General features: G+C 30.7%; 3 protein-coding genes and 1 long non-coding RNA gene across 6 annotated transcripts; 1 reads left to right on the forward strand and 3 right to left on the reverse strand.

The window, feature by feature from the left end:
* Positions 1 to 26: 26 nt before the first annotated feature.
* On the reverse strand, positions 27 to 10,396 carry LOC102596811 (disease resistance protein At4g27190-like). The gene is made up of 2 exons (XM_006358274.2): positions 7,929 to 10,396; positions 27 to 2,715 (listed from the first exon to the last, which is right to left on the reverse strand). Exons 1-2 carry the CDS (start codon positions 8,184 to 8,186, stop codon positions 253 to 255), a joined length of 2,721 nt encoding a protein of 906 aa, XP_006358336.1. The 5' UTR covers positions 8,187 to 10,396; the 3' UTR covers positions 27 to 252.
* LOC107062812 (uncharacterized) lies at positions 1,122 to 5,644 on the forward strand. Of its 3 annotated transcripts, none has more exons than XR_001474861.1 (3): positions 1,129 to 1,210; positions 4,350 to 4,454; positions 4,941 to 5,644. It is a non-coding gene; the product is annotated as an uncharacterized lncRNA (long non-coding RNA). The 3 variants fall into 3 exon arrangements; XR_001474862.1 differs by lacking the exon at positions 1,129 to 1,210 and adding an exon at positions 1,534 to 1,619; XR_001474860.1 differs by lacking the exon at positions 4,350 to 4,454 and having other exon boundaries at positions 1,122 to 1,210.
* LOC102589699 (disease resistance protein At4g27190-like) lies at positions 8,193 to 12,760 on the reverse strand. The gene is made up of 4 exons (XM_015313890.1): positions 10,331 to 12,760; positions 10,022 to 10,070; positions 9,797 to 9,918; positions 8,193 to 8,425 (listed from the first exon to the last, which is right to left on the reverse strand). Exons 1-4 carry the CDS (start codon positions 12,657 to 12,659, stop codon positions 8,193 to 8,195), a joined length of 2,733 nt encoding a protein of 910 aa, XP_015169376.1. The 5' UTR covers positions 12,660 to 12,760.
* Positions 12,761 to 14,430: 1,670 nt separating this feature from the next.
* LOC102597132 (homeobox-leucine zipper protein HAT4) lies at positions 14,431 to 16,952 on the reverse strand. Its single transcript, XM_006358275.2, has 4 exons — positions 16,526 to 16,952; positions 15,546 to 15,856; positions 15,305 to 15,384; positions 14,431 to 14,985 (listed from the first exon to the last, which is right to left on the reverse strand). Exons 1-4 carry the CDS (start codon positions 16,632 to 16,634, stop codon positions 14,643 to 14,645), a joined length of 843 nt encoding a protein of 280 aa, XP_006358337.1. The 5' UTR covers positions 16,635 to 16,952; the 3' UTR covers positions 14,431 to 14,642.
* Positions 16,953 to 26,084: the final 9,132 nt, after the last annotated feature.

Genomic DNA, 26,084 nt, shown 5'->3' on the forward strand with positions numbered 1-26,084 from the left:
GTGGTATGGGGTGGAAATTTTTTTATTTTATTTTTTACATTTTTTTGGGATAGGGGGGGCTGGTAGGGGGTGGAGTGAAGTGATAAAAAAAATTAATTTTTTGTTTTTGTTTTTAAAGCTTTTAACAAGATTTTTATTATAATATGGGTAAATATGGTTATCCATATTATCCATTGGGTAACTCGTTTTTACCCATTTAAAATGTGAGTTGAGTCGAGTAACTTACCCATTTTTATTTAACTCATTTTTTGATCAACTCATATTCGGCTCGGCTCGACTCGCTCGTTTGCCACTCCTAGCCCAGGGTAAGTCTTGCGTGAAACAATGCTCTAAATTTGACTTGTAGTTGTGGTCATCCCACTCCAGTTGGCTCCACCATTCTGATGATCCTCTTATCACTTTGATGTTATTGGAGGTTTGAATAGAGAGAGGCAACTTCCTTATTCCATTGCATCCGACCACCTTAAGTTCCTCCAGGTGTTCCCACATACTCTGTGCCTCCCCAAAAGTTGCTAATTTTGGCAAGTTTTCCAAAGATAACTTTCGAACTCTTGGAATTTCTGCACTAACGAGTGTCGTCTGACTTGAGACGAATTGTGCCAGTAACTCTGTCAGATGATCACAACCGGAAAGTGAAATTTCTTCCAAGTGCCTGGGTACAGAAAAAGCTCCACCAACATTAAAAAGACATGTTAAATTATCACAACCGAATACATCCAGTTTGCGTAATTTAGAAAATCTTAGACCCAGAAAATGACCGAAATCAGAAACACTCTTTAAATGATCTACATAATAGAAGCTGAGATATTCCAGATTTGGAAGAGGGTCAATCTTTCCACTTCCTTCTTCCACTGGTCCAAAATCACAACGACAGTTGATAATGTATAGTGATTTTAATCCATTAAAACACTGGTTTGCAATCAACTTACTAAGACCCATGCAAGCTACCAACTGCAAATGTGAAGCAAACTGCAACATGCTTGAGAGCTCTCCGTTACTGAAAGTTTCACACTCGTGGACAATTATCTCCCTTCTTGACTTGTCGAATGGAACATGAAATGAAAATTTCCCAACTTCAATACTAAATCGTTTCAATCTTTTCATCCAGGTGTGGTCTCTATTGAAAATCGAAGAGCTGTCCAATGTAATAAAAAGACCAGTCAGATTGCGTAGAGATGATAGCTCATCAAAAGAAGTTGCTCCAAGACAGGTATGCATCATGTCTACTATTTCAATGCTAGAAAATTTGAGGAAAAATCCTTGGCCGATGCTGCTCCCCAAATTAGAATTAGGCATATTTAAAACCCTCAGATTTGTCAACTTGTCCATTCCTTCCGGCAGGCAACGTAACATTGTACGATCACAATCAAGCAATTGCAAATTGCAAAGATTACCAATAGATGGTAACTCTTTCAACATGCTGCAATTTTGTAGTATTAGAGCATGTAGTTGACGTAACTCATTGATGGAACAAGGCAGTGCTCTAATACCAGTTCCACTCAGGTTCAGAACTCTTAGAACTGGAAATGACAAAAAGAATTTATCGGGAATTTTCACAAGGGATTCATTGTCTTGCAAAAGTAAAGATGTTGTCTTTGGGCATTTCATGAAGCAATCAGGTAGATATTCAATTTTGTTGCTTGCGAATGATATTCTCTTGACAGAAGCAGCTGATACTTTAGTAGTATGTGATATCTCTGTCAACCCAATTCCAGCTTGAAAAACAGAAATGTGTTCATCCCCAAAGGTATTAGCTATCCATTTAGCAACATCACGAATCACATCATGCATCTTCACACAATACATCCCATCGGCTTCTAGCAAGCAGGCATTTTTTAGACTCCCAATTATTGTGTTTCCCCTGTTATAAGCCTTTTCATATGTGTCATGTTCACCGAGGAACCCCTCTGCCCACCAGCAATGTATGAGATCCTCTGTTGGAATATCCACCGGATATAAGGAGCAATACAAGAAACAACTTTTAATGTCACCTCTCCTTTTGCTTCCAGTATCCGGAGATTCTAAATAATCAAAACTCAACTTGATTACCTTGTAAACCTCATCTATTACATCTTTTTCATAAGGTTCAGATATTCTAAGTGAATCCAAAGCATCTACCCATTCCTCGACCCTGTTCTTCCCGCTCATACATGCCCCAATAACAGTTATTGCTAAAGGTAAACCGCCACACTCTCTTGCAATATCCCTTGCAATTGGTTGAATATTCTCCCGATTGGCAACATCTCCCGCAGTTTTGATAAACAATTGCCAAGATTCATCTTCCTTCAATGTGGAAATATTCATTTCGGTGTCTGTTTTCATCATCTTACAAACATCCCCAAAACGAGAAGTTATAATAACCTTGCTTCCTGTGTGAGCTTTGGGTTGGGGCACACCTACATGATCCAAATTTATAGCATCCCAAACATCATCTAGTATGACAAGGAAACTTTTTTCTTGCTTGAGCCTTTCCAAGATTTTGCTGGCAATACTTACTTCACTTCCCTCGTTATCTACCTTCAGGTTTAATCTGCTCACAATTTGTGCTTGAATCTTTTTTATGTCTATTGGTGGTTTGGGCACGGTAACCCATACCACAACACCAAAAGACAATTTAGAATTTGACACATTAATCTTTAGAAGCTCATTGTTCAGATTCTTTACCAATGTTGTTTTACCAACTCCTCCTGGACCCACCACACCAATGATGTATACCTAAAATGATACAAGTACCCAAAAATATAGTAATTTAGTACTCCCTCCGTCCACTATTGTTTGTCAGAGTAAGATGATGCACAACCCTTAAGAAAAATTTAATATAAGGTGCAATTTGACTAATATAACCCTACTATCAATCATTATTAAAATGGTTTGTACTTTGAAAACTATAAACACAACTTTTTTCACATTAAAGTAGTCTTGTAACTTTAAAATGGCTACTTTTTGAAACTAGTAGTTATGTAAATATTAAGGGCAGAATTGGAAAAAAGTGACTAATTATTCTTTGATTGTTTAAATTGACAATTAATTTTGGACAACTACTTTTAGTATACCTGACAAACAATAGTGGACGGAGGGAGTATAACAATGGTCATATATATCATATTATACTAACTTCAAGTGAAAAGTTCAAATATCATAATGCCCTTATAAAGGTGACTACTGCCCTTCTATTTTACAATCTTTTTTTGGACAAAAATGTAAATATATATGAATCATCATCACATATTAGAGAACTTGACTGCGCTTTGTGCGATCGTCAAAAATTAAATATTTTTAATTAATTTTCTATTGTTTAACCGTAATATTATTATTTGTTTTAATAATATGAAGATTGTAAAATAAAAATTAAAGCTTGACAAATTTTACATCTATTAAATGAGGAAGAATATGGTGTACCTTTCTTCTTAAATGTCTAAAAAATATCTCATAATGTGAAATACCAATGTAATACTAAACAAATGCATCAACAAGTGACTTCGTTATATCTTCTTATTTAGTAGAAGAATTATCATTTATTATATTCTACTCCACATCAATTTGTACCATCAGAGTTTAAGAATAAACATTAAATTTTAAATCAAAATAAAAAATCATTGAAAAATGACTGAAAAAATAATAATAGTAAAAAATCAAAATAAGGAGCAAGAAAAGCTTTTTCATGATAATTTTTTTTGACATATAGTGATAATAATTTAAATAGAGCCGTTATTTTATCTTTAAAACTAAGTTTAATTGAATATAATTTGTAGAATGAGAAAACATATTAAACTAATAACCCTTTAATATTGTTAAATGCACTTTCGGTTTAATTGAGTAGTGGGTCAAAAGTTACAAATTGAGATATTAAAATAATGTCTTACTCTTTTCTTAATTACTATGTTATTTTAAATATTTATTTTCCTTAAATGGTAATTCTTTTTTCATTTACAGTTATTCAATTAATTTTTAATGTATTGAATGTGGTTATGGGATATTGAAATAATATCTTTATCTTTCTTAACCATAATAAATTATAATCTAACCATTTTTTTTTAAATGACAATTTTCTTTTCGTTCCTACGACATATTGTTTAATATATTGAATGTAATTATTATAAAACATATTGTATTTAGTATGACAAAAGAATCCAAAATTTTGAGAAATTAGATAAATAGTAATCCAAAATTATAAAAAAAATGCTAGAAAAAATAAAATAAAAATTGAGGCAATAATTATTTTAAGAAAAAAGTAACAAAAAATGTCAAAAAAAAATTGATAAGAATAAATAAGTATTTATTGATAAGAAGGGTGTCACCCCACATTTTCTATTTTAGCTTTATTATCACATATAGATAGAAACTTTAAGAAGTCATGCTAGATGCTCATAGAAATAGGTGGATAGAAGCCATGGAAGACAAAATGAAGTCACTTCACGAGAATGGCACATATGAGCTAGTGGAGTTACCGAAAGGTAATAAGCTTTAACAAATAAATGGATCTTCGGATTAAAGCAAGAGCAACACACATTTGCACCTAGGTATAAGGCTAGGTTAGTTGTCAACGGTTTTGGTCAAAAAAAGGGAATTGACTTTCATGAAATTTTCTCTCATATTGTAAAAATGTCCTCTATTCGTATGGTTCTAGGCTTAGCCTCAAGTCTAGATTTAGAGATTGAGCAGATGGATGTCTAGACTGTCTTTCTTCATGGTGATTTAGAAGAAGAGATTTACATTTGAAGGTTTCGTAGTTAAAGGAAAAGAAAATTGTGTATACAAATTGAGAAAGAGCTTGTATGCCTTAAAACAAGCTCTAAGGCAGTGGTACTTGAAGTTTGAATTTAAAGAATACAAAAAAACTTCTTCTGATCATTGTGTATTCTTTCAAAGTTCTCTGATGATTTTATTATCTTACTACTTTATATGGATGATATGCTAATTGTTGGCAAAAATAAATCTAGAATTGCAGTCCTCAAGAAGGAGTTGAGCAAAGAGTTCGCGATGAAGGAATTGAGGCCAACAAAGAAGATTTTAGGAATACAAATTCATCAAGATAGACACAAAAAGGAGTTATCATTATCCCAGAAGAAGTATATTGAGAAAGTACTCAAGAGGTTCAATATAACATATGCAAAAGTGGTTAGTACGCCTCTTGCTAAACACTTTAAGTTGAGTATGTCCTAGAGTCCATCTACTAATGAAGAGAAGAAGGAGATTTCATGTATTCCATACTCTTCTGTGGTTGGTAGTTTGATGTATGTTGTGGTTTGCACTAGACCAGATATATATTGCATATGTTAGTATGGAAAAGATCATTGGGTTGTAGTGAAATGGATACTAAGATATTTGAAGGGTACTTTAGATATGGAGTTATGCTTTGGTAGTGGAAAGCTTGAACTTGTATGCTACACAAGCTCTGATTTAGGAGGAAATCTTGGCAATTCAAAATCAACTTCTAGTTATTTGATCACTTTTGGAGGGGGGCTTATTTCTTTACAATGAAGACTACAGAAATGCATAGCTCTATCTACCACATAAGCTGAATATATTGCAATCATTGAAGGTGTCAAAGAATTGCTTTGGATAAAGGAGTTTATCAAAGATCTTGACTTTGAACAATTAATATTTGTCTTATTTTGTGATAATCAAAGTGTTATTTATTTCACCAAGCACTCTACCTTTCATTATAAGTCCAAACATATTAGTAGAAAGTATCATTGGATTAGAATGGCTCTGGAAGAGAAATTATTTGAGGTTGAGAAGATATACATTGATAACAATTCTTCAGATATGCTTACAAAAGTGGTGATCGTAGACAAGCATGAGTTTTATAGAAATGTGGCAGGCATGAAGCCTGTTAAGAGTTCCTCCACTTGAAGTTCATTTAGCCCCTTGGTTGAAGGGGAAATTTGTTGGACTATGACCCATGTTCTAGTCAAAGGTCCATGGTCTAATCCTATTTGGAAAAGAATTGGAACTATTCTTTATCTTATTTGGTTTCCATTTCTATTGGGAAAGTGATTGGAATTGTAGTTCTATTTGGAGTTGATTTTAGCTTTATAAGGAAAAGCACAACTCTATAAATAAGACGGGTTGAGAGAATTATTCAATTGTACATTAGTATTGTCTTTGAAAGACGTTAAGACATAAGATAGGTTTTTTTAGAGAGCTTTCAACAAGAGAGAGGAGAGAAGAAAAAGTTCTTTTTGCTGTAGTTTTTTTCTTCGACTAGCAACCTTCAGATTGCGTTACTTGATTAATTAACCGTTGGATCAGACTGAAATTTTGACTGAGTGTTCCCAACACCTCGGCGTTTGATTTGAACGGTGGAGATCGGATTTAGATCCCGAACAATAGTTGGGTTTGGGTGATTTTCTTTCTATTTATCTTTTGTTGGTGTGGCAATTGTTTCTTCACTTTTGGCACTTGTTGTGTAGCCATTAATTAGGAGAATATTTGTAACCCTCTTATTAGTATAGTGAAGCAATTCGGATCTTGTCGATCCCGTGGTTTTTACCTTCGGTTTGATGGATTTTTCCATGTTAAACTTGGTGTTCTTTATTTTTGGATTTTCGTTTTCATCTTTTTGTCACAACATAAAACATAAATAGGGGTGGTCATTGTCATTTGTAAACAACCCAAATCAAAGAGTATTCTTCCATAACCAAGTTCTTCTTTTCAAAATATGTCTTCTCCTTTCTAACTTCCTCTTAGTTAATTAAATCTTCCGATTAGTTAACGATCGTGGGCTAGCAGAAGGTTTTCCGATTATATTTTTCTTCTGTTATTCTCTACAAACTAAGTATTCTTCACACATAAACTCACTCAACTAAGAGTTCTTCTCATAGAAAATCACTCAAGTTTCTTTTATAACTTCCAAGTCACTCAACTATAGATATTCTACAAAGTCACTCAACTATGGATATTTAACTTAAAAAGTCACACAACGAATTTAAATGATTTTTTCATTGAATTTTGTTGAAATACAATTTTTGTTTTAAATTAATTTTTTTTTAAAGTAATAAGATACTTATTTTAATTATTTATTTTATTAAAATACAATTTTGTTCAAAATATTTTTAAAAAAAAATAAGATACTCATTTTAAATTATTTTATTAAATTTTGTTAAAATACAACTTTTATTTTAAACTAATTTTTTAAAAATAATAAAATACTCATTTTAATTATTTTATTAAATGTTATTGAAATATAACTTTAAACTGAAAATACTGAATCCCCACCAACCCAACTAGCACTATACTGGCAAAAACTTTATGTAAACCTCAATATTGTTAGTACTCTTCAATTGTCCCAGTTTATATTCAAAGTTAATGTTCTAAACTCATTTCCAAATTACAATAAATATGGAGTTATTCTATATTATAAATATAAGTCCTACGGGTGACTAAACTCATGCTTTGCTTGTCAATTCTTGTCTTTCATCTCTTTTTCCCATGCCTTTTTTTCACCGATATTTTTGTTCCCTCACTTTTTAGTATGTTTACATGTACATAATGTTCTAAACTCATTTCCAAATTACAATAAATATGGAGTTAACGAACCAATAAAATTACCTACTCTTTTTTTTATCCTAAGAATTCAATTTACATGTAGTAACACAACATTTTCAAAAATAATATGATGTTTATTTTAATAAATTTTGTTGAAACAAATTTTTTTTAACAATTAGTTTAAAACAAAAGTTTCATTTCAATAAAATTTCATAAAATAATAAAATGAGTATCTTATTATTATTTTTAAAAATAGTTCAAAACAAAATTTGACTAGAAAATGGGTGGTGAGTGGTGACATTAATCTCCACTTAACCTCCTTAGTATAATAGGAAAAACAAAACTACTTTTGACTATAAAATCTAATTAGATAGGAATTAATGAAATTAGCAAGTATGAAATGGTAAAATAAAATTTTAGATTATTTCTAACATTACCTTATCATCTTCCAATAGTCGTAGGATTTCGTTGAGATTCCTTGTTGCTGCTGACTGACCCTCTACTGATGGTCCCGCGATGAACTCAACTCTTTTCATCTGGTAATTTTCTACCATCAAATTTGATCCAAAGCTTTCTCCGACTTGTTTAAGCCTGGAAAGTTGATCTTGAATCTTCTGTGCTTGAGTGGAGAGTTGAGAGCGAAGGCTCCAGCATTTATACGCAAATGTCTTAGCTGCTGCAATGCTTTGTTGCATAGTTTCTCATTCATCCTCCAGCTCGCAAACATCTTTGATCCACTTGATAACATCTGGTTTTGTTTTATAGCCTTCTCCCTCATCTTTCACCACCTTTCCATTGATTTCATCTCTAAACTTTGTTAGCTTCTCCATTTCCTCCCTTAGATTTTCAATTTTTGACGAGAAACGGACAATATTTTCAATCTTTGGATAGATGCACTTACATACAAACTTTCCCACCTCAACAACAATGCCACCTACAGCATTAATAAGTATATCCATTGAGAAAAATAAAAATATTTGTGATTAGAAAGAATGCTCTCAAAGATGATCAATTAATTATAAACTGAGTGTTCAATTTCTTCATTATTTATAGCAGAGCAAAAAGAAAAACTAGTAAAAAAGAATAAGTAAAATTGAAGGAAAATACAAATACTTTAATCAACAAAGCAAAACATAGTATATATGAAGGAAAAGAAGAAATGGAATGTCCCAGCAATACTTTATTCTTGAGACAAGAGTGAAGCAATGACTTTTCCTCTTTTGTAAAATGATTGTATTTTTGTTTTACTGAAGTAACACAAGAATCTGTTTGGTCCATTCGGCGGAAAATTATACTGGTTAATATTAATTGTTTTGTAGTAGTAATATATAGTAGAGGTTGAATCCTCTTTGTGTGTTTACTTTTTCATATTTAAACTTTCTAGCTAGTTCGATTCCCATTCTCAACAGACCTAAAACTTTTGCTTTTTCTTGTTCTAATGGGCTACCCTTCTCCACTAAAATACCTTGCTTTGTGTATCGAACAACTAATTATAAGGACTTCATCTGACACCAAAACTTGATGGACAATGTGTACGTCCACCCTTCTACACTTTTGTTTCGGACCCATGAACGTGTGTCTAAGTCCTAACTCACACATCAGGCTCTACCGCTTAAGAAATTGGAGTAGAGAGTTTGTGAGTTTTAATGGCGTTTTAGCTCATAGCTGTATTTATATGAACTTGTTATAGGGAGAAAAGAATTATCTTACACAACCAAATTAATTGCAACTCAAAGGGAAATTTAGCAACCAGCCAAAGGGAGCTTTTTATTTATTTTTTAAAAAGGTAATCTTTTAACCAACATTAGACATTGTAAAAAAAGCCATCATAACACAAGGAGCAGTTATTGGCAGAAAAAACTTGAGACATCTGACAGAAAATATATCACAACCAAACTAATTGCAACTCAAAGGGAAATTTAGCAACCAACCAAAGGGAGCTTTTAACCAAAATTAGACATTGTAAAAAATTCCATCATAACAGTCTGATTTGCTAATGATGATATTGTCAATCTTTATCAAAAGTAACTTTTCACTCTTGAGCCCAACACCGGAATGTCCATTTCTGAGGAAAAATTCAGTAAAACGACTTCTGTCATACCAAGCAAACCAGAATTTGGAGCTTCAAACTCTTGATGGCTGGTATATATATCTGTGCTTAATTTTGATTGTACAATTTGAGAATGCTCTAAAATGTCATTACAATATAATAAGATGATCACACAACACAATCAAAACAAGAAATTACTTGGTGTTCAATCAAACAATCAAAATACCGGAGCCAGAAATCACTAATAGTACAAACAAGGAACAGTTATTGGCAGAAAAAACTTAAGACATCTGACAGGAAATACAACACAACAAACTCGACCGGTTAACTCTGTCTCTCTGGTGCAGAAAGTTCCTTCCTCTGCTTTCTTTAGTCCCCTGAACGAAGCAACAAAATGTCAAGATCAATACATGGTTAAATAACAACAACATACACAGATACCACACAGTGGGGTCTAGGGATGGTAGAGTGTATGCAGACCTTACCTCTACCTCAAATGTGAAGTAGAAGGGCTGGTTCCGATAGAAATCTGGCTCAAGAAACAGTATAGATAGTAACAGAACAGAACTACAACAAAACAATACTAAAAAAATGACAACTACACAAAATAATAGATAGTACTAATTGAAATAGAAAAAAAAGAAACTACAATAGTAGTCCTACAACTACTAGTAAGGTCAACAAGACATAGTGAACTAACCATGAACATTATAAACCCTTTTGAACAGAAGATAAAAAGAAAGACAAAATCAAGCAATTGAGAAATCTGAAAGTTAATTGGCACATTACCTGAAACTGCCATTAGGCTCCACCATTCTGCGAATCCTTTTCTAACTTTGATGTTGGTGTTTTGAATGGAGACAGGCAACTTCTGGTGTTCAATTCGATCGCAATTGATCACCTCATGTTCCTCCAGGTGTTCCCACATACTCCGTGGCTCCCCCAACGTTCCTAATTTTGGTAAGTTTCTCAAATGTAACTTCCGTACTCTTGGGATTTCTGAGTTGACAGGTGTTGCCTGACTTGAGCCGCGTTGGACTAGCAACTCTACCAGCTGAGGACAAAAGGTAATTGAAATGTCTTCCAAGTGCTTAGGTACAGAAAAAGTGTTAAAAAGACATGTTAAACTTGCACAAAAGTGTATATCTAGTTGGCGTAATTTAGAAAATCTTAGACCAAGAAGTTGACCGAAATCATGAGCACTCTTTAAATGATTAACAGAAATGAGCCTGAGATGTTCCAAATTTGGCAGAGGGTCAAACTGTGCACTTCCTTCTTTTGATGGTCCAAAATCACAAGAGCATCTCTCTATGCATAGTGATTTTAATCCATCAAAACTGTTGTACGCAATCAACTTCCTGACACCCATGCATTTTACCAAGTACAAATCTGAAGCAAACTGCAACATGCTTGAGAGCTCTCCATTACTGAAAATTTCACACTTGGAGATGCTTATCATCCTTGTTGACTTGTTGAATGGTACATGCGTTGGAGAACTCCCAATTTCAATGTGAAAACTTTTCAATCTAGACATCCAGGTGTGGTCTCCATTGAAAATTGATGAACTATCCAATCTAATAAAAAGAGATGTCAGATTGTGTAGAGACGATATCTCATCAAAAGAAATTGGTCCAAGAAGATTTAACAGCCTCAAATTTGTCGTTTCAGTATCCAGCATATTTAATATTTCAATCCTAGACAATTTTAGGAAGAATCCTTTGCTGATGTTCTTCAAATCATTTACAGGTAGTTTTAATAGCCTCAGATTTGTCAACTTATCCATTCCTTGCGGAAGACAACATAACCTTGTATTATCACAATCAAGCAACTGCAAATTGTAAAGTTTACCAATAGGTGGTAACTCTTTCAACTCATTGCAATTTTGTAGTATTAGAGCACGTAGTTGACATAAACTATTGATGGAACAAGGCAGTGCTCTAATTCCAGTTGCACTCAGATTCACAACTCTTAGAGCTGGAAATGACAAAAAAAATCCATGGGGAATGTCCTCAAGGAGTTCATTGTTTTGCAGAAGTAAAGAAGTTGTCTCGGGGCATTTTGTGAAGCAATCAGGTAGACATTCGATTTCATTACTTACGAAAGATATTCTCTTGACAGAAGATGATACTTTAATATGTGATATCCCAGCCAACCCAACTCCAGCTCGAATAATAGAGTTGTGTTCATCCCCAGAGGAATTTTCTATCCATCTAACAACATCACGAACCACGTCATGCATCTTCACATAATCTATCTCATGGGCTTCTCGTAGCAAGCAGGTATCTTTTAGACTTCCAATCATTGTGACTCCCCTGTTGTAGGCTTCTTCATGTGTGTCATGTTCACCGAGGAACCCCTCTGCCCACCAGCAATGTATGAGATCATCTGTTGAAATAGCCGCCGGATATAAGGAGCAATACAACAAACAACTTCGAATATCACCTCTCTTTTTGTTCACAGAGGATGATTCAATATCCTGAGATTCTAAAGAATCAAAACTCGACTTGATGACCATGTAAACCTTTTCTTCTACACTTTTGTTATGAGGTTCGGACATTCTAAGTGATTTCAAAACATCTTCCCAGAGCTCGACCCTTGTCTTTCCTCTCATAGATGTTCCAATAACAGTGATTGCTAAAGGTAAACCACCACACTCTCTTGCAATTTCCTTTGCAAATGGCTGAATATCCTCCTTTTTGGCGACATCTCCCGCATTTTTGATAAACAGATGCCAAGATTCATCCTCATCCAATGTGGAAATATTCATTTCGGTGTGTGTTTTCATTTGCTTACAAACACTTAAAAAACGAGAAGTTACAATTATCTTGCTTCTTGAGGGATCTTCAGGTTGGGGCACACCTACATGATTCAAATCTATAGCTTCCCAAACATCATCCAGTATGAGAAGGAAACTTTTTTCTTGCTTGAGCCTTTCATAGATTTTGCTAGCAATGCTTATTACGTTTCCCTCGTTATCTACCTTTAGGTTTAATCTTCTGGCAATTTGTTCTTGAACCTTTCTTATATCTATTGGTGGTTTCAGCACTGTAGCCCATATCACAACACCAAAAGAAAGTTTAGAATTTGACACCTTAATCTTTAGAAGCTCATTGTTCATATTCTTCACCAATGTTGTTTTCCCAACTCCTCCTTTACCCCACACGCCGATGATGCATACCTAAAAGTATACAAATACCCAAAAAATAATTTACCCACAAGTAAAAGATGCAACAATGATCATATATATATACATCATATTATACTAACTTCAAGTGAAAAGTTAAAAAATCAAAATGTCCTTATAAATACAATATAATGAATGTGCACCTTACAATAAATTTAAAGTTTGTTTGGAATTAATTAAAAACTTATAAATGGTAGCATTTCCAAAACCTTTTGAGCTTTCTATGTATATCAACATATAATCATATAGTAATACATTTTTTTACAAAGATAAAATAACAGAGGCAATTGATCTAAACAAAGAGGTATTCAGCTAAACTTCTATCACTCTTTGTAAATACCTTTAAAGCCTATAGCAACATTAGATAACAATCTAATGTCAATTAACTAATGTTGGTAAAGACTTTAACACTCTTGTAAATGTACATATTTATTGTCGCATATCAATTCCAACATTAGTTAATTGAAATTAATGTTGTTGAAGCTTATCAATTCCAACATTACCTTATCATCTTCTAACAGTTGCAAGATTTTGTTGAGATTCCTTGTTGCTGTTGACTGGTCTTCTCCCGGGATGAACTCATTTCTTTTCATCAAGTAATCTTCTACCACCAAATTGGATCCAAAGCTTTCTCCGACTTCTTTAAGCCTGAAAAGTTTTTCTCGTATGTTTTGTGCTTGAGTGGAGACTTTAATGCGAAGGCCGCATTTTGGACAACACTTAAATGTAAGTCTTTTTGTTGTTGCAATGTGCTCTTGCATAGCTTTCCATTCATTCTCTAGCTCGTGTGCATCTTCGATCCACTTGAGAACATTGGGTTTTGGTTTGTAGCCTTCTCGCTCAGCTGCTTGCACCATTACTCTGATATCTTCTCTAAGCCATGTTAGCTTATCTATTTCCATACTTAGATTTTCAATTTTTGATGAGAAACGGACAATATTTTCAATCTTAGGATAGATGCATTTACATACAAACTTTCCCACCACAATAACAGCATTAGAAAGTATATCCATTGTACAATTCTTGATCAAGTAAAGAAAAAAAAATTGCTTCGAATTAGAATGCTATGATCTAATTGAAGGCAAATACAATAACTTTAATTAACAAAGCAAACATATAGGAAGGAAAAGAAGAAATGGAATATCCCTAGCAACACTTTATTCTTTAGACAAGAGTGGAGCAATGTCTTATCTCATTCTTAACTTCATGAACATATATAATTGTCTTTATTCTTTTGAATCTGTCAAGTGATCAATTAAACCCCTTTCATCGAAAAGTTACACCGTTTAAATAAGTTAATGACTAATATCACATGATCATTTTCCGTAATGTATTATATGTGGCATGTCCAGAACATGATCTTTAATTATGATAATAGTCACGACCAACAACTATTTGCTCTCGACTTGTCGGTAAGGTGAAAACTTCAAGCCCAGCCCGATTCTGGGTGGCACACCCTTGAGTACTCATTATGGGTATTTATAATTTTATGATTTCTGAAAAGATTATTTTTCTAAGTAGACAGAATGTTATTCTAAGGTTGTAAATTTCAAGAACTCTTGCAATGATATATGCTAGTATTAGCTCCGAGGCTCGAATTCTTGTGATAATAGCGTAATTTGTGATGTGGGATTAGTGTATTTATCACGGATTAAAATACATGCGCGCATAAACTTAATTTTTAAAAGAAATAAAATGATGTTAATTAAGACAGTGAACTTAGCAAATTTTTTTTTTTTGAATAATTGGATATATCACTTGCTAAACTTTACATCTAAAGTCCTCTTCTCTAGAATTCCCACCATTTGCAACTTACTATACTAAAAAGAGTAAAATTGATACACATCATGTTGTTGATTTTCCAAAATTAGTGTAATGAGCCCATTTGACCTAATTGCCCTTTCGTTGTTGGCGAAATTATGACCTAGGGTGGAGGGCATTAATGGGCCTATGCGGGACGGGGGAGGCGGTCCAGAGATTAAACGGCACGGGCCGTTGTCGGGCTAGGACCATTTGGTTGGCCCGAGCATCAACGCTCGCGGCCCCTGATGTAGACGGAGTAGATGGGCCCGCGACGCGCTCACAGGATGGGCACATGGTGAGGGTGGTTGGAGGAGTCATTTGCATGTAGAATTGAGGTGATAGCTTTAGTGCCCTTAGCTCTTGAACTTCCTTTTGTAATCTCCTGTTTTCTTCTGTTAGATTCTCACAACATCTCTTCAACAATTCACAATCTACTTCAGTTTGCTTCAACTTTGTCCTGTTCAAAAAAAAAATTGATTGATTCATTAATAAAAAAAATCCTAAGACAAATATTATTTTAGATTTGAACTATATTTTGTTAAAAGTAATAGTAACATATAAAAACTATATAAATCACACAACTAATTTATGCAACTTATTTGCAATTTGGACAGTTGTCAGTAAACAGGCTTTCTGCTTTCCACGTGATATGTTTAAGATTAAATGACATTTTAGTATATTTTACATATTTTAATTTAATATCGCGAGATGCAATTTTTTTTGTGTCAAATCAAAACGGAACAATCAAATTGAATCAAAGGGAGTATTATTCTCACCTTGCCCTCCTGTTTTGAAACCAAACCTCCACTTGTCTAGGCCTCAATCCTAGTCTCTTTGCCAAAGCCTGTTTTTGTTTCTGTGAAAGAAAAAAAAACACAAAATAATATTAGCCAATATTTATGCTGAAAAGGCATTTAACATGCGTAAATAATCAAAATCTAAACTTCGATAAATAACACAGTAAAGATGAGTTGAGATGTCTAATCGTGCATATATAAAATAAATAAAAAGACTTACAGGATTGAGAGTGTTGTGTTCTTTGAAACTTTCTTCAAGAACAACAGACTGATCTTTAGTAAGTCTTAATTTCTTTCTAGAAGTTTCTCCATCTTCTTCATCACTAATACTTCTAGAACATTCTCTTTCAATTTCCAATTCTTCACAACAATTAATTATTTCCCTTTCATTTCTTTTATTTCCACTTAAAGTTGAAATACTACTATTTGGTGAATAAACTCCAACTTCTTCTTCTTCTTCCTCTGTAATTGTTGGTATTATGTTCACATCTATTCCCTTCAAAAATGTTCTGCATTTCTCCAAATTCCTATCTGAAAAATAATAATTAAAATTTGGACTATTAGAAAGTTTTTAGAGAAAAAAAACTATTTCTTCCTATTTACTTTGTTTATCTTATTTTGATTTGACACAAAATTTCAAAAAAAAAAATTAATTTATGATTTTAAATTTAAGATAAATTTTGTGATCTTAAACGTGTCAAATAGAAAATTGAAATTAAAAAGTAACATTAAATAAGGAAGAATGACAGTCATATGGACTAACAAGAAAAATAAGAAATATAAATTAAATCGAAGAGGGTATAAAGTTTCAGATCTAAACCTCTTTTCATTTTGCACATCCTTAACACAATAGAGAAAAAAAATTGCACACTTTTTTCCAAATTCATGTCTCCCCCACTAATGAGCTGTAGAATAACGATTTTCGATATACCCTCACTAGAAACTTTTTCATATTTAACCATGATAATAATAACATATTCAATATAATCTGAGTATGAGTTGTCCTTTATACGATAGAGAGATTGTTTCTCATAATCCTGTGCGTAATTTTTTCTATCTATACTCAAGACTTTAATATCCGAGACTTGAACTGAGACCTCTAATTAAGAATATACGAATACTATTCATTCTATCACAATCCTTTCAGATAATAATAAATTGTTGTAAGACATTTATAGATCAAGAAGAAAAAGAACAAACCTGAAGAAGGAAATGAGCCAATCCAAGAATTTAGCTGCAACGGATTTGTTGTTTTGTTCTCTGAAAAACTAAGACTCAAACTCAATCGCAAATCTTGATTTTCCAACATCTTTTTTTTTCTCTAATATTATCTTCTATAGGATTCTTGAAAATAAATTGAAAAAAAAAAGAAGATAGTTTTTTCAAGTAGAATATGAAGAATTTAGGGAAATTAATTCTTTTCTCAAAGAGGATAGAAAAAAGATAGGACTTTATGTAGTTTAAAGATTGGTGAGTAGAGGTGCAAATGCAATGAAAGGGGTTAATATAGAAAAAAATATAGTTTTCTTTTTCTTTTTTTTCCTCTAAAAAAAATAAAAATAAAAAGTAAGTCAATCATGACATGGAGTGTAAGGTGTACTAATTATTGTATCATTAAATCATGTATTGATTTTGCCTCCCCAAAAATATTAGTATCACCATTCTCAATGGTCCTTTTTGTTTTGGTCCCCATTTCCTTTCTAAAACATCTTCGGTCCATTTTATTTATCGTGCTTATTAAGAATAGGAGTTAATATCTCAAAATGTCACTTAACTTTCAGAATTTATCTAGTAAAGTCATTAAATTTAATTTTGTATCAATAAAATCACTCATCTTAGACCTTTGTATCACTAAAATTACTCAACTAAATTTATTATTTTTATGCCATGTAATATGAACTCCACAAATAAATAAAATTAAAAAAAACTCATAAAAAAAAATTAAGAACAAACTTGATTAGTGAAAAATATATTAATGATATTACAATATATTTAAATTTAAAATTTAAAATGTATTATAATTGATGTTTTTCTAAAAAAAAAAAAAAGAACCGTAAAAAGTTGTCATTAATAAAAATTGTAGGATATATCATTGTCATATAAAAAATGATATAACCATTGGCTTAATAACCGTAACATTAAATTGTTGCCGTCACTGGGTTATTAAAAAATTGATGTCTTCCCAAAAAAAGCTGTAGCAGTCATTAAGCCAATGATAATATCATACTTAATATTTATTGTTAGAATAATGTTCATCGTCATGCATTTTAACTCTTAAATACATAATAATACTATAGTATTTATTTCACTAATTAAGTTTATTCATAAGTTATTTTTACTGATTTTTCTTTAATTTTATTCATTGTGGAGTTCATATTTATATGACATAAAATTAATTTATTTTGCTATGTCAATTTTTTTTAATGATAAATTTAGTTGAATGATTTTATTGAAACAAAGGTTTAAGTTGAATGATTTTATTGAAACAAAGGTTTAAGTTGAATGATTTTATTGAAACAAAGGTTTAAGTTGAATGATTTTATTGAAACAAAGGTTTAAGTTGAATGATTTTATTGAAACAAAGGTTTAAGTTGAATGATTTTATTGAAACAAAGGTTTAAGTTGAATGATTTTATTGAAACAAAGGTTTAAGTTGAGTGATTTTATTGATACAAAACAAAATTTAGTGACTTTGTTACATGAAATCTCAAAGTTGAGTGACCTTTTGAGATATTAACTCTTAAGAATAGTAGTTGATTTAAAATATTTTCACTCTAAGACAATGGATGATTTGTGGAGGTTGAAAGTGCTTTCGACCTTCGCAAATCACCCATTTCTTGTGGTGTGTTTTGTTAATATCCTAAAAATATGTATTTATTTTACTTATTACTTATTTTACCATCATTATTAAGTAATATTCATTTTTCAATAAGTAAGATGACTTATAATGATAAAGGGTCATATAATAAAGTTATCATTTTGTTTATTGCTTCTTAAAAAAATTATTAATTCAAACATCTGCAAGTAATTAAACATAAATCTAAAAAACTAAAATATAATTGTTCGTCTCATTTTACTTTTATTTTACTCAATAAATGGAAAAAAGTTAATATAATGAAAACAAATAATACTTTAAATTGAAAACAAAAAAAATATTAGTCAAATTATTATTTTAATTGATATTTCTTAAAATTCAAAAGAAAATATGTTTTAACTTTCTTTCTAACTTAATGTCATGGTGAAAGAAAGTTGATTGAATTATTAATGCCATAGCTGACTTTATGGAAAAAGTGACATTTAATTTCTGGTTGTTCAGGCTTGACTTTAATTTGTTGTGCCAAACATTTGGAAGGATATATACATATATAAAGTAATGTATATAATTAAATGTTTTCAGTGAAAATGGATTTTTGAGTAACAGTACAAAATAGCTTTTAAGTTTGACAAAATATTATTAATATATAATTATAATAATAAATTAAGTGTAATTTAATAGGTAAGATTTCGAGAAGGTAAAAAATATGCAGATCTTATATCTATTTTCAAAAGATGGAGATATTATTTGTGATAGACTTCAATTGAACGAACAATGAAAAGGAAGCAGCAATAACAAATAGAAATAGCAATAAAAAAATAGTAGGATATCAAAATTGAATAAATAACAAATAGTAATAGACATCTAAAGACAAGGGGGGGAAAAGAATACCAATACTATGAGGATGGGAAAGAAATACATCCAATATCACTATCAAGAGTCATGCTCGATCTCAATAATTTGAAAAAGAAACATCATATCTTAACACATCACCTCACCCCAAAATACGTCTTAGGTCTATGTATATCCCTTCTCAAGCCCACTACAACCAACATAACCTCTCACAAATAGCTCCTAAGTGGGACATTTGCATGTCTTCTCTTCTCATGCATGAATCATCTCAGCCTCACTTTTTTTATCTTGTCCTCTACGAAGGTCATTTTCACCTTGTATCGAACATAAATATATAAAATTTAAATTATTATTTTTTGGCAAAACCATAGCTCTAAACTTCAATGGCATAATTGAGACATTTATTAGGCAACCATCAAATCATATCATACATGATTGCAACAAACACTTGAATTTTTTCTCTCCATATTTGCCCACTTGAATAATATTGGCCCCTCTTATCTTTCTACGAAAATAAATGAGGAATTAATGGAATAAACAAGAAGTCATATTCATAGCCTTTATTGTTTGTGTATTACAATCACATTTTAAAGGTTCTGTTTTAATTTGATTTCTATTATTATAATTCTTTAATATTAGTGCATGTTATTTTCTTTGCTATGGTTATCATGACATATCATTTTTTATATTTATTTGACCCAAGAATAAATTGGATCAAAATGACTTTAATTTCCTGTTGAAGCCCTTTGTATTAATTTCTAACTATATTTTATTTCAGTTGAGGATCGTCTATTAGAAATAACTTATTTGCCCTCACACGATATATAGAGTTAAGACTGTGTACCCATCAATCTTCACTATCTCTAAACCCCACTTATAGAATTATACCGAATATATTCTTCTTATCATCATCTAATTTTTCTAGTCTAGAAAATAAGTGGTAGAAATCGTTTCGAAAAAAAAATCAAATGACATGGTCAACATCATATAAAAGTTTTGCATTTCTAAATTTATGCATTTTTTCTATAAGCTAATCAAATAGTTTAACTTTTTTATTATTTAAGTCGCGCATATCATTTTAGTTACTCCTTCAATTTTATTTTTATATAACATCATTAATATTTAAGAGGTCAAACAACTTTATCTTTCACAATTATAGTATTTTATTCCTAATATTCAAATTTATTTTAGAATTTTTAATGAATTTATACTTACCATTGCACCAAAAATTAGATATTTTAATGCTCATATAAACCTCAGAGATTTTCACATAAAATGAAACAAAGGAAGAATTGTATAAGCTATTGAAATGTGAATTACTCCCTCCGTTTCACAAAGAATGACCTGGTTTCCTTTTTAGTCAGTTTCAAAAAGAATGACCTCTTTCCTTTTTTGGTAACATTTTACTTTTTGCTTTCCACGTGACATGTTTAAGACCACAAGATTAAGGACAATTTTGTACATTTGACATAACTTTAATTTAGGACCACAAGATTCAAAAGTCTTCTTTATTTACTTAAACTCCGTGCCAAGTCAAACCAGGTCATTCTTTGTGAAACGGAGGGAGTAATTTTTATCTTGTATACTTCGTTGACAATTTGATCAAAATGTCATTGAAATCATTATTCTTTTCCTATCATTATTCTTTTGGAATCAAATTCATTCTTCATTGAAATAAATTGATGAGTGAATGAGTTAAATATAATAATGGAGACAAGATATAGCTAGTGTGATAGCTAGAGAGTCACCAATTATTGCGTACCTAGCTAGACTTAAAAGAGCCACTACCTATCTTTTAGTTTGTATATTTATAATGTGATTTGATTAATTTAAATTTGTATGGTATAACTCCTGTTAAAATGAAAGTATTTTTTATCAAAATTGTTTTCACATTCAATTTTTCCAAGATAACTCAAAAAGGCACACAATAAAGAAAAGGAAAATTTCATATTACATCCAATTTATTGTATTGGTAAGTCTATACACTATTAGAAATAGAGGATTGTTTCATTGCAAATTAATAAAAGATTTATGCTATAAAATATGATTTTTTTTCCACTTTATTCCCACCAAATCAGTTCACCAACATGAGAAAACGCGTGAAAAAACATATTTCTATTGAAATATTGAGAATAGTCATTAATATTTTTTCTTCTCTCACTGATACAAACAAAATATCTGTGAAAATAATAGTTTCAACTAGAAAAATAGTGATTTTTAATAGTAATAGTACATAAAGACATTTCAAATGTACAAAAACTTCATGACTAAAGTCAAAACTTTTAATTAAAAATGAAGAGATCATATCCATTATATCGCAACTTAATAATAACGAATAAAGGTCTACATCAAATATTATGGAACCATGTACCTATATGTTCCAAAAGTCTATTTCAAATAATTACATTCTTGATCAATTGAGTTTAATGTAGGACCAATGTGACAAGAGGACCACTATAGAGTATAGACCAATTGAACCTAGACAAAAAATGTTAATTTATTCAAAATGTACACTTACTTTTGGCTCTCAATGAAAAATTAGTGGATACTTTGGTGATAGTCAAATATATAGTGGATTTCATATAAAGGTGGTGATTGTTTCAAGAAAGTGTGAAAACAATTTTGATGAAAATTAAATTCTTTTACTAGTTTTTGTTTTACCATTTGAGTGAGCAAAGTTAATATCATATATAAATATAAATAAATATTTAAGAATCCAAAATGCTTAAATTCTTAATATATCAGGTATATATTTATAAGAGGTGGATGTACAACTTTAATCACGGTTTCAAACTCTTTTGTATTTAAAAATTACGTAATAAATAATAGATTTTTGAACGTAAGAAATCCAAATGATTTATGATAAAATTTCAGTCTATCTTTCCAAAATAAAAGTAAAATTTACGTATAATCTATTTTTTTTATACTTCACCTTATAAAACTACATTACGTATGTTAATTAGAATTTTTAATGTTCAAATTCTTTTGTTCCCCTCTATAAAATTATTAATGCAACTAATACTGCATATGTATGGCTCAATAGATTTCATGTTCTAATGCGAAATTATATTGAGAGACCCTTAAATTTATTTTATAAAATTTATGCACTAAAAAATTACTTTCTGAAAAACAAATTAATCATTGAAAAAACATATCAAATTTTCTTTTTAAAAAAAAGGAAAAGACCACAAATAAATATAGTGACGAATTACTGGATGTTGAGATTCAAAACTCATACTGGAAATTTTGACTTGTTCACATAATTTTTCTGTATTCATAAGATATTTTTAATTTGAGTTGAGCGTCAAATAAAAATAATTACTCTACTTCTATAAGATCGATCACAAATAAAATTAAGTACACAATATTTTTGTCAGATTTTATTTATTTATGAAATTATATTAATTTTAATATAGTGGATAACTAAAAAAAAAAGACAAATAAATGGCTGTATTGTCCGTGCGGGTGGGTCCCATGAAACATAAGAGCACGTGCGTGTTGTCGGTTGTTTTCCCGACATGACATCTTTATACAATCATTTGAACTCTTCTTCCACTATCACACCCCCAAAACCCACTCAACGCCAGCCCACAACGATGTTCAATTATCGATTTATCGGTTATTAATCATAAATAAGTTGATTACCAATTTATAGTGATTTGAACTGTAAATTTATTTTATTTTTATTTGTTCAATTTGAATTTTGTATGTTCTTTCAAAAATAATATTTGAGATTAATATTCCTGATTATATTCATATAAATTGATAGTTAATTTGAAAAATAAGTGATTAATGATTTGCGAACGTAAAGATGTTATTTTCGATAAATTATGAGCTCAAGTAAAATATATCAATATTAATAAGAAAAGGATAAAATACAATAATGAAGAAAAGAAAATAATAGTACCAATAAATAGTATGATAATCGAGGCAGATTATAATATCAAATTAACTCTAATTAATAGTGGTTTCTTCATCAACATCAATTGTGGTGTACTAGTGAAATTATTTCACTTTTAATCACAGGTCTCGAATTTGAATTCTGGGTATGAAAATAATTATGTTGAAACCACCACCTTCGAATGGATCTTGTAGTGTGCGATTCAAATCTAGTCGGAATTTCATTGTTGACTTCAGAAACCGGGTGGGAAGGGGGGGAGGGATTCTTCTTTTTAGATTTTTTTCTTTTGCAATGATTTCTTTTTAAAATTGAGACTTGATTTATTTATTTTTATTTTAGAAAGGTCTATGATGTTTCCCTCTTTTCATATTTTTTGTCCTTAAAAAAAATTATGTTGTCTGAGGACTGTCCACAAGAAGTTAAACAAGGAGCCGATAAACATGATCTAATCATTATTAATCCTATTTTATTAATCTGAGGTCTGATAATTATGATTTATATGGCTATAAATAAATGGAAACTAATAAAATATTATAAGCGTCTTCTTTATAATTTCAAACTTAATTTAGCCATTCGTGGATACCCAATAATTAATAGCGTAGTTGTCTGGCACCAAAATTAAAAGGATAATTTCAATAATGATTATTCAATTTTGTATAAGTATCACATAATTTTTTAAGATATATTATAAAGGGAAGGCAATTTGGTGCATAAATATTTCGTGTAAACATGATTCGGAAAAAAAAAACACCCCTAAAAGTGTGATATAGATAATCGAAGCAAAAAAGGAAATGATACATCTTATCCTTTTTGAAATTTCTTTTACGAGAATATATTGAGTATGTTGTTGTTAAGTATTTTTTCTTTTGCTCTATTTTATGAAATACGCATTCAAATGAATTGAACTAGTTACGTTGCATATCTTGAATACAGGATGATCATAAAATAACTAATCAACTTCGAGTGATAAAATACTCCTAACAAAAGAGAACTAGTAGATCCTAATTATTCAACAAATCTTTAATTGTGTCTCATCATTGTGATTTACTCATAGTTGTCTTACAACCACATCATTAATTCCTCAACTTGGCTAACCTTTTTCAAGCAATTATCATATAATTAGGGACCATCTAATTAAGTTTCGCAAAAGTAAAAGCATCACGATTAAAAATTTACTTGGAGCAATATAATAGCAATTCTATACACATACTTAACAATATCTATGGTTATGAATTATGATTTGGGTTTTTTCAAACAACCTAAATTGTGTAGGATGATTTAATAGTCCTTTAGTGTTATAATTAGATATTTTGAATTCTAAATTTAATTTGTTTTGTGCATGTTCCCAAATGTCTAGTATGTCTATAAATTAGCCACGTAAAATATGATATTCTTTAATTATACATATTCACCTAAATAAATTGTAAAACTCGATCTATATATTTTCTTATTGAAATTGATGCGTATAATTATGAAGATAACTTATTTATATATTTAATTTACTACCTACTAACGCATAAGAATGCAAGTAAAAAAGTAATTTTGTAAGAATACTCTATCATGTGCTCGATCTGGTGTTCAATTAAGGCACATTATCATTTTTTGAGTGTCTAAATAAAATTTGCAGATAAGTCTAAAAGGGTGTGTATTGAGCCAATAAAAAATTGTTTTGATCAAGTTATACTGATACAATGACAAATATTAGGGAATTTTAATAACTTAATCAATTGAGTATCTAAACTTTCATTTTGCTGGTGATATTTCGATTCCTCACCTCATAATCTCTCGTTCTTATTTTTCCTTTTCTAACCCCCCAATCTTTTTTAAATATCCTTTCTTAAAAGTCAGGATCAATGTCACGTGCTTCCTACGTAGCACACCTAAAATACAGTACAACAAGACACACGTGTACCCGCACGTGCATCCCTAGTCAAAATGACTTCGTTCATGCTAGATCCGTTCAACGGTCAACGCAAAATATTCTTATAGTATTATTCTAATATGAAATTACATAAGTAATATTTCCCAACAAATTAGAAAAGAGCTACATTAAAAATTGAAATCGCAAGAGCAACATTTTCTCCGTTCACTTCTAATAATTAAGAGATTCTTTTAAAAATTTAATAGTTCAATTGATTAGATATTTTAACTTTTAGTACTACATTAACGAAAGTTTGATTTTCATCTTGTAATTCTCTCTTTTCCTGGCTTCTTTTCATTAAAAAAAGAAAGAAAAGAAAGTTAAAGAGATTTTATAATAATTTTAGCTTTAAGACAAAACTTATCTATGTATTTATACATGACAAAGTTCTCAATTTTCACGAAAATTTTAAAAATAAATATATATGTATATTATTTATAATTATTCATCCAAAAATATTTTAATAAACCCCTTATACCGACCCGATATTAGAAGATTCCCACACGTGCAATGGTGCATGTGCAACAGTTGCCAAGAAAAAGTGTTAGTGGACTGTATCATGGGCCAGCTTTGCATGGATATTCGTGTTACTAGTGGGCCTTACATATCTGGCCAATGTGATTAGCTTAGCTGGTAAACATGTGATTAGCTCGTTAATCGGATTTGCTTGAATCGATAGACTTATGGAGATCGAACAGAAACTTCATAATCTTGTTAATAATAATATACTGATTCCTTAATTAATCATTTTCCCCAACTAGAGGATTGCACGTGTGATTCAAAGGAAGAATATTTGTGAAATATGCATTTATGTCGTGACCTTGTTAAATTACCAATTTGTCCTCACTAATAGTGATAATTCATATTTCGTTTCTTAAAAAGAGCAGCTAAATAATTAGACCAGACATAATTACTTAACATAGTATTGAAATGCAAATTGGAGATGTATCGACTTATATTCGCACACCAAATATGAATTTTATTACTGATGGATAAATGTCTTTGAGCTTCATCTCATTTTCATGTTAAATTTTTAGATTTAGAAATATGAATATCGCCACTCATAAGTAATTTATAAAATCGAAGGATAAAGTTTGATTGGCTATAGATTGATATGAGACTTGCATGATAGCTAAATGTTGCAAACTATATATGGCAATATCAAAATTACATTTTCAATTCAATTCAATACACCAAATCTCTTGCTGAAAAATTGTATTTTATATATATATATATATATATATATATATAAGCATGAACTCCTAACTTG

This window comes from Solanum tuberosum, unplaced genomic scaffold, assembly GCF_000226075.1.
Source record: "Solanum tuberosum cultivar DM 1-3 516 R44 unplaced genomic scaffold, SolTub_3.0 scf00273, whole genome shotgun sequence".
Taxonomy (NCBI): domain Eukaryota; kingdom Viridiplantae; phylum Streptophyta; class Magnoliopsida; order Solanales; family Solanaceae; genus Solanum; species Solanum tuberosum.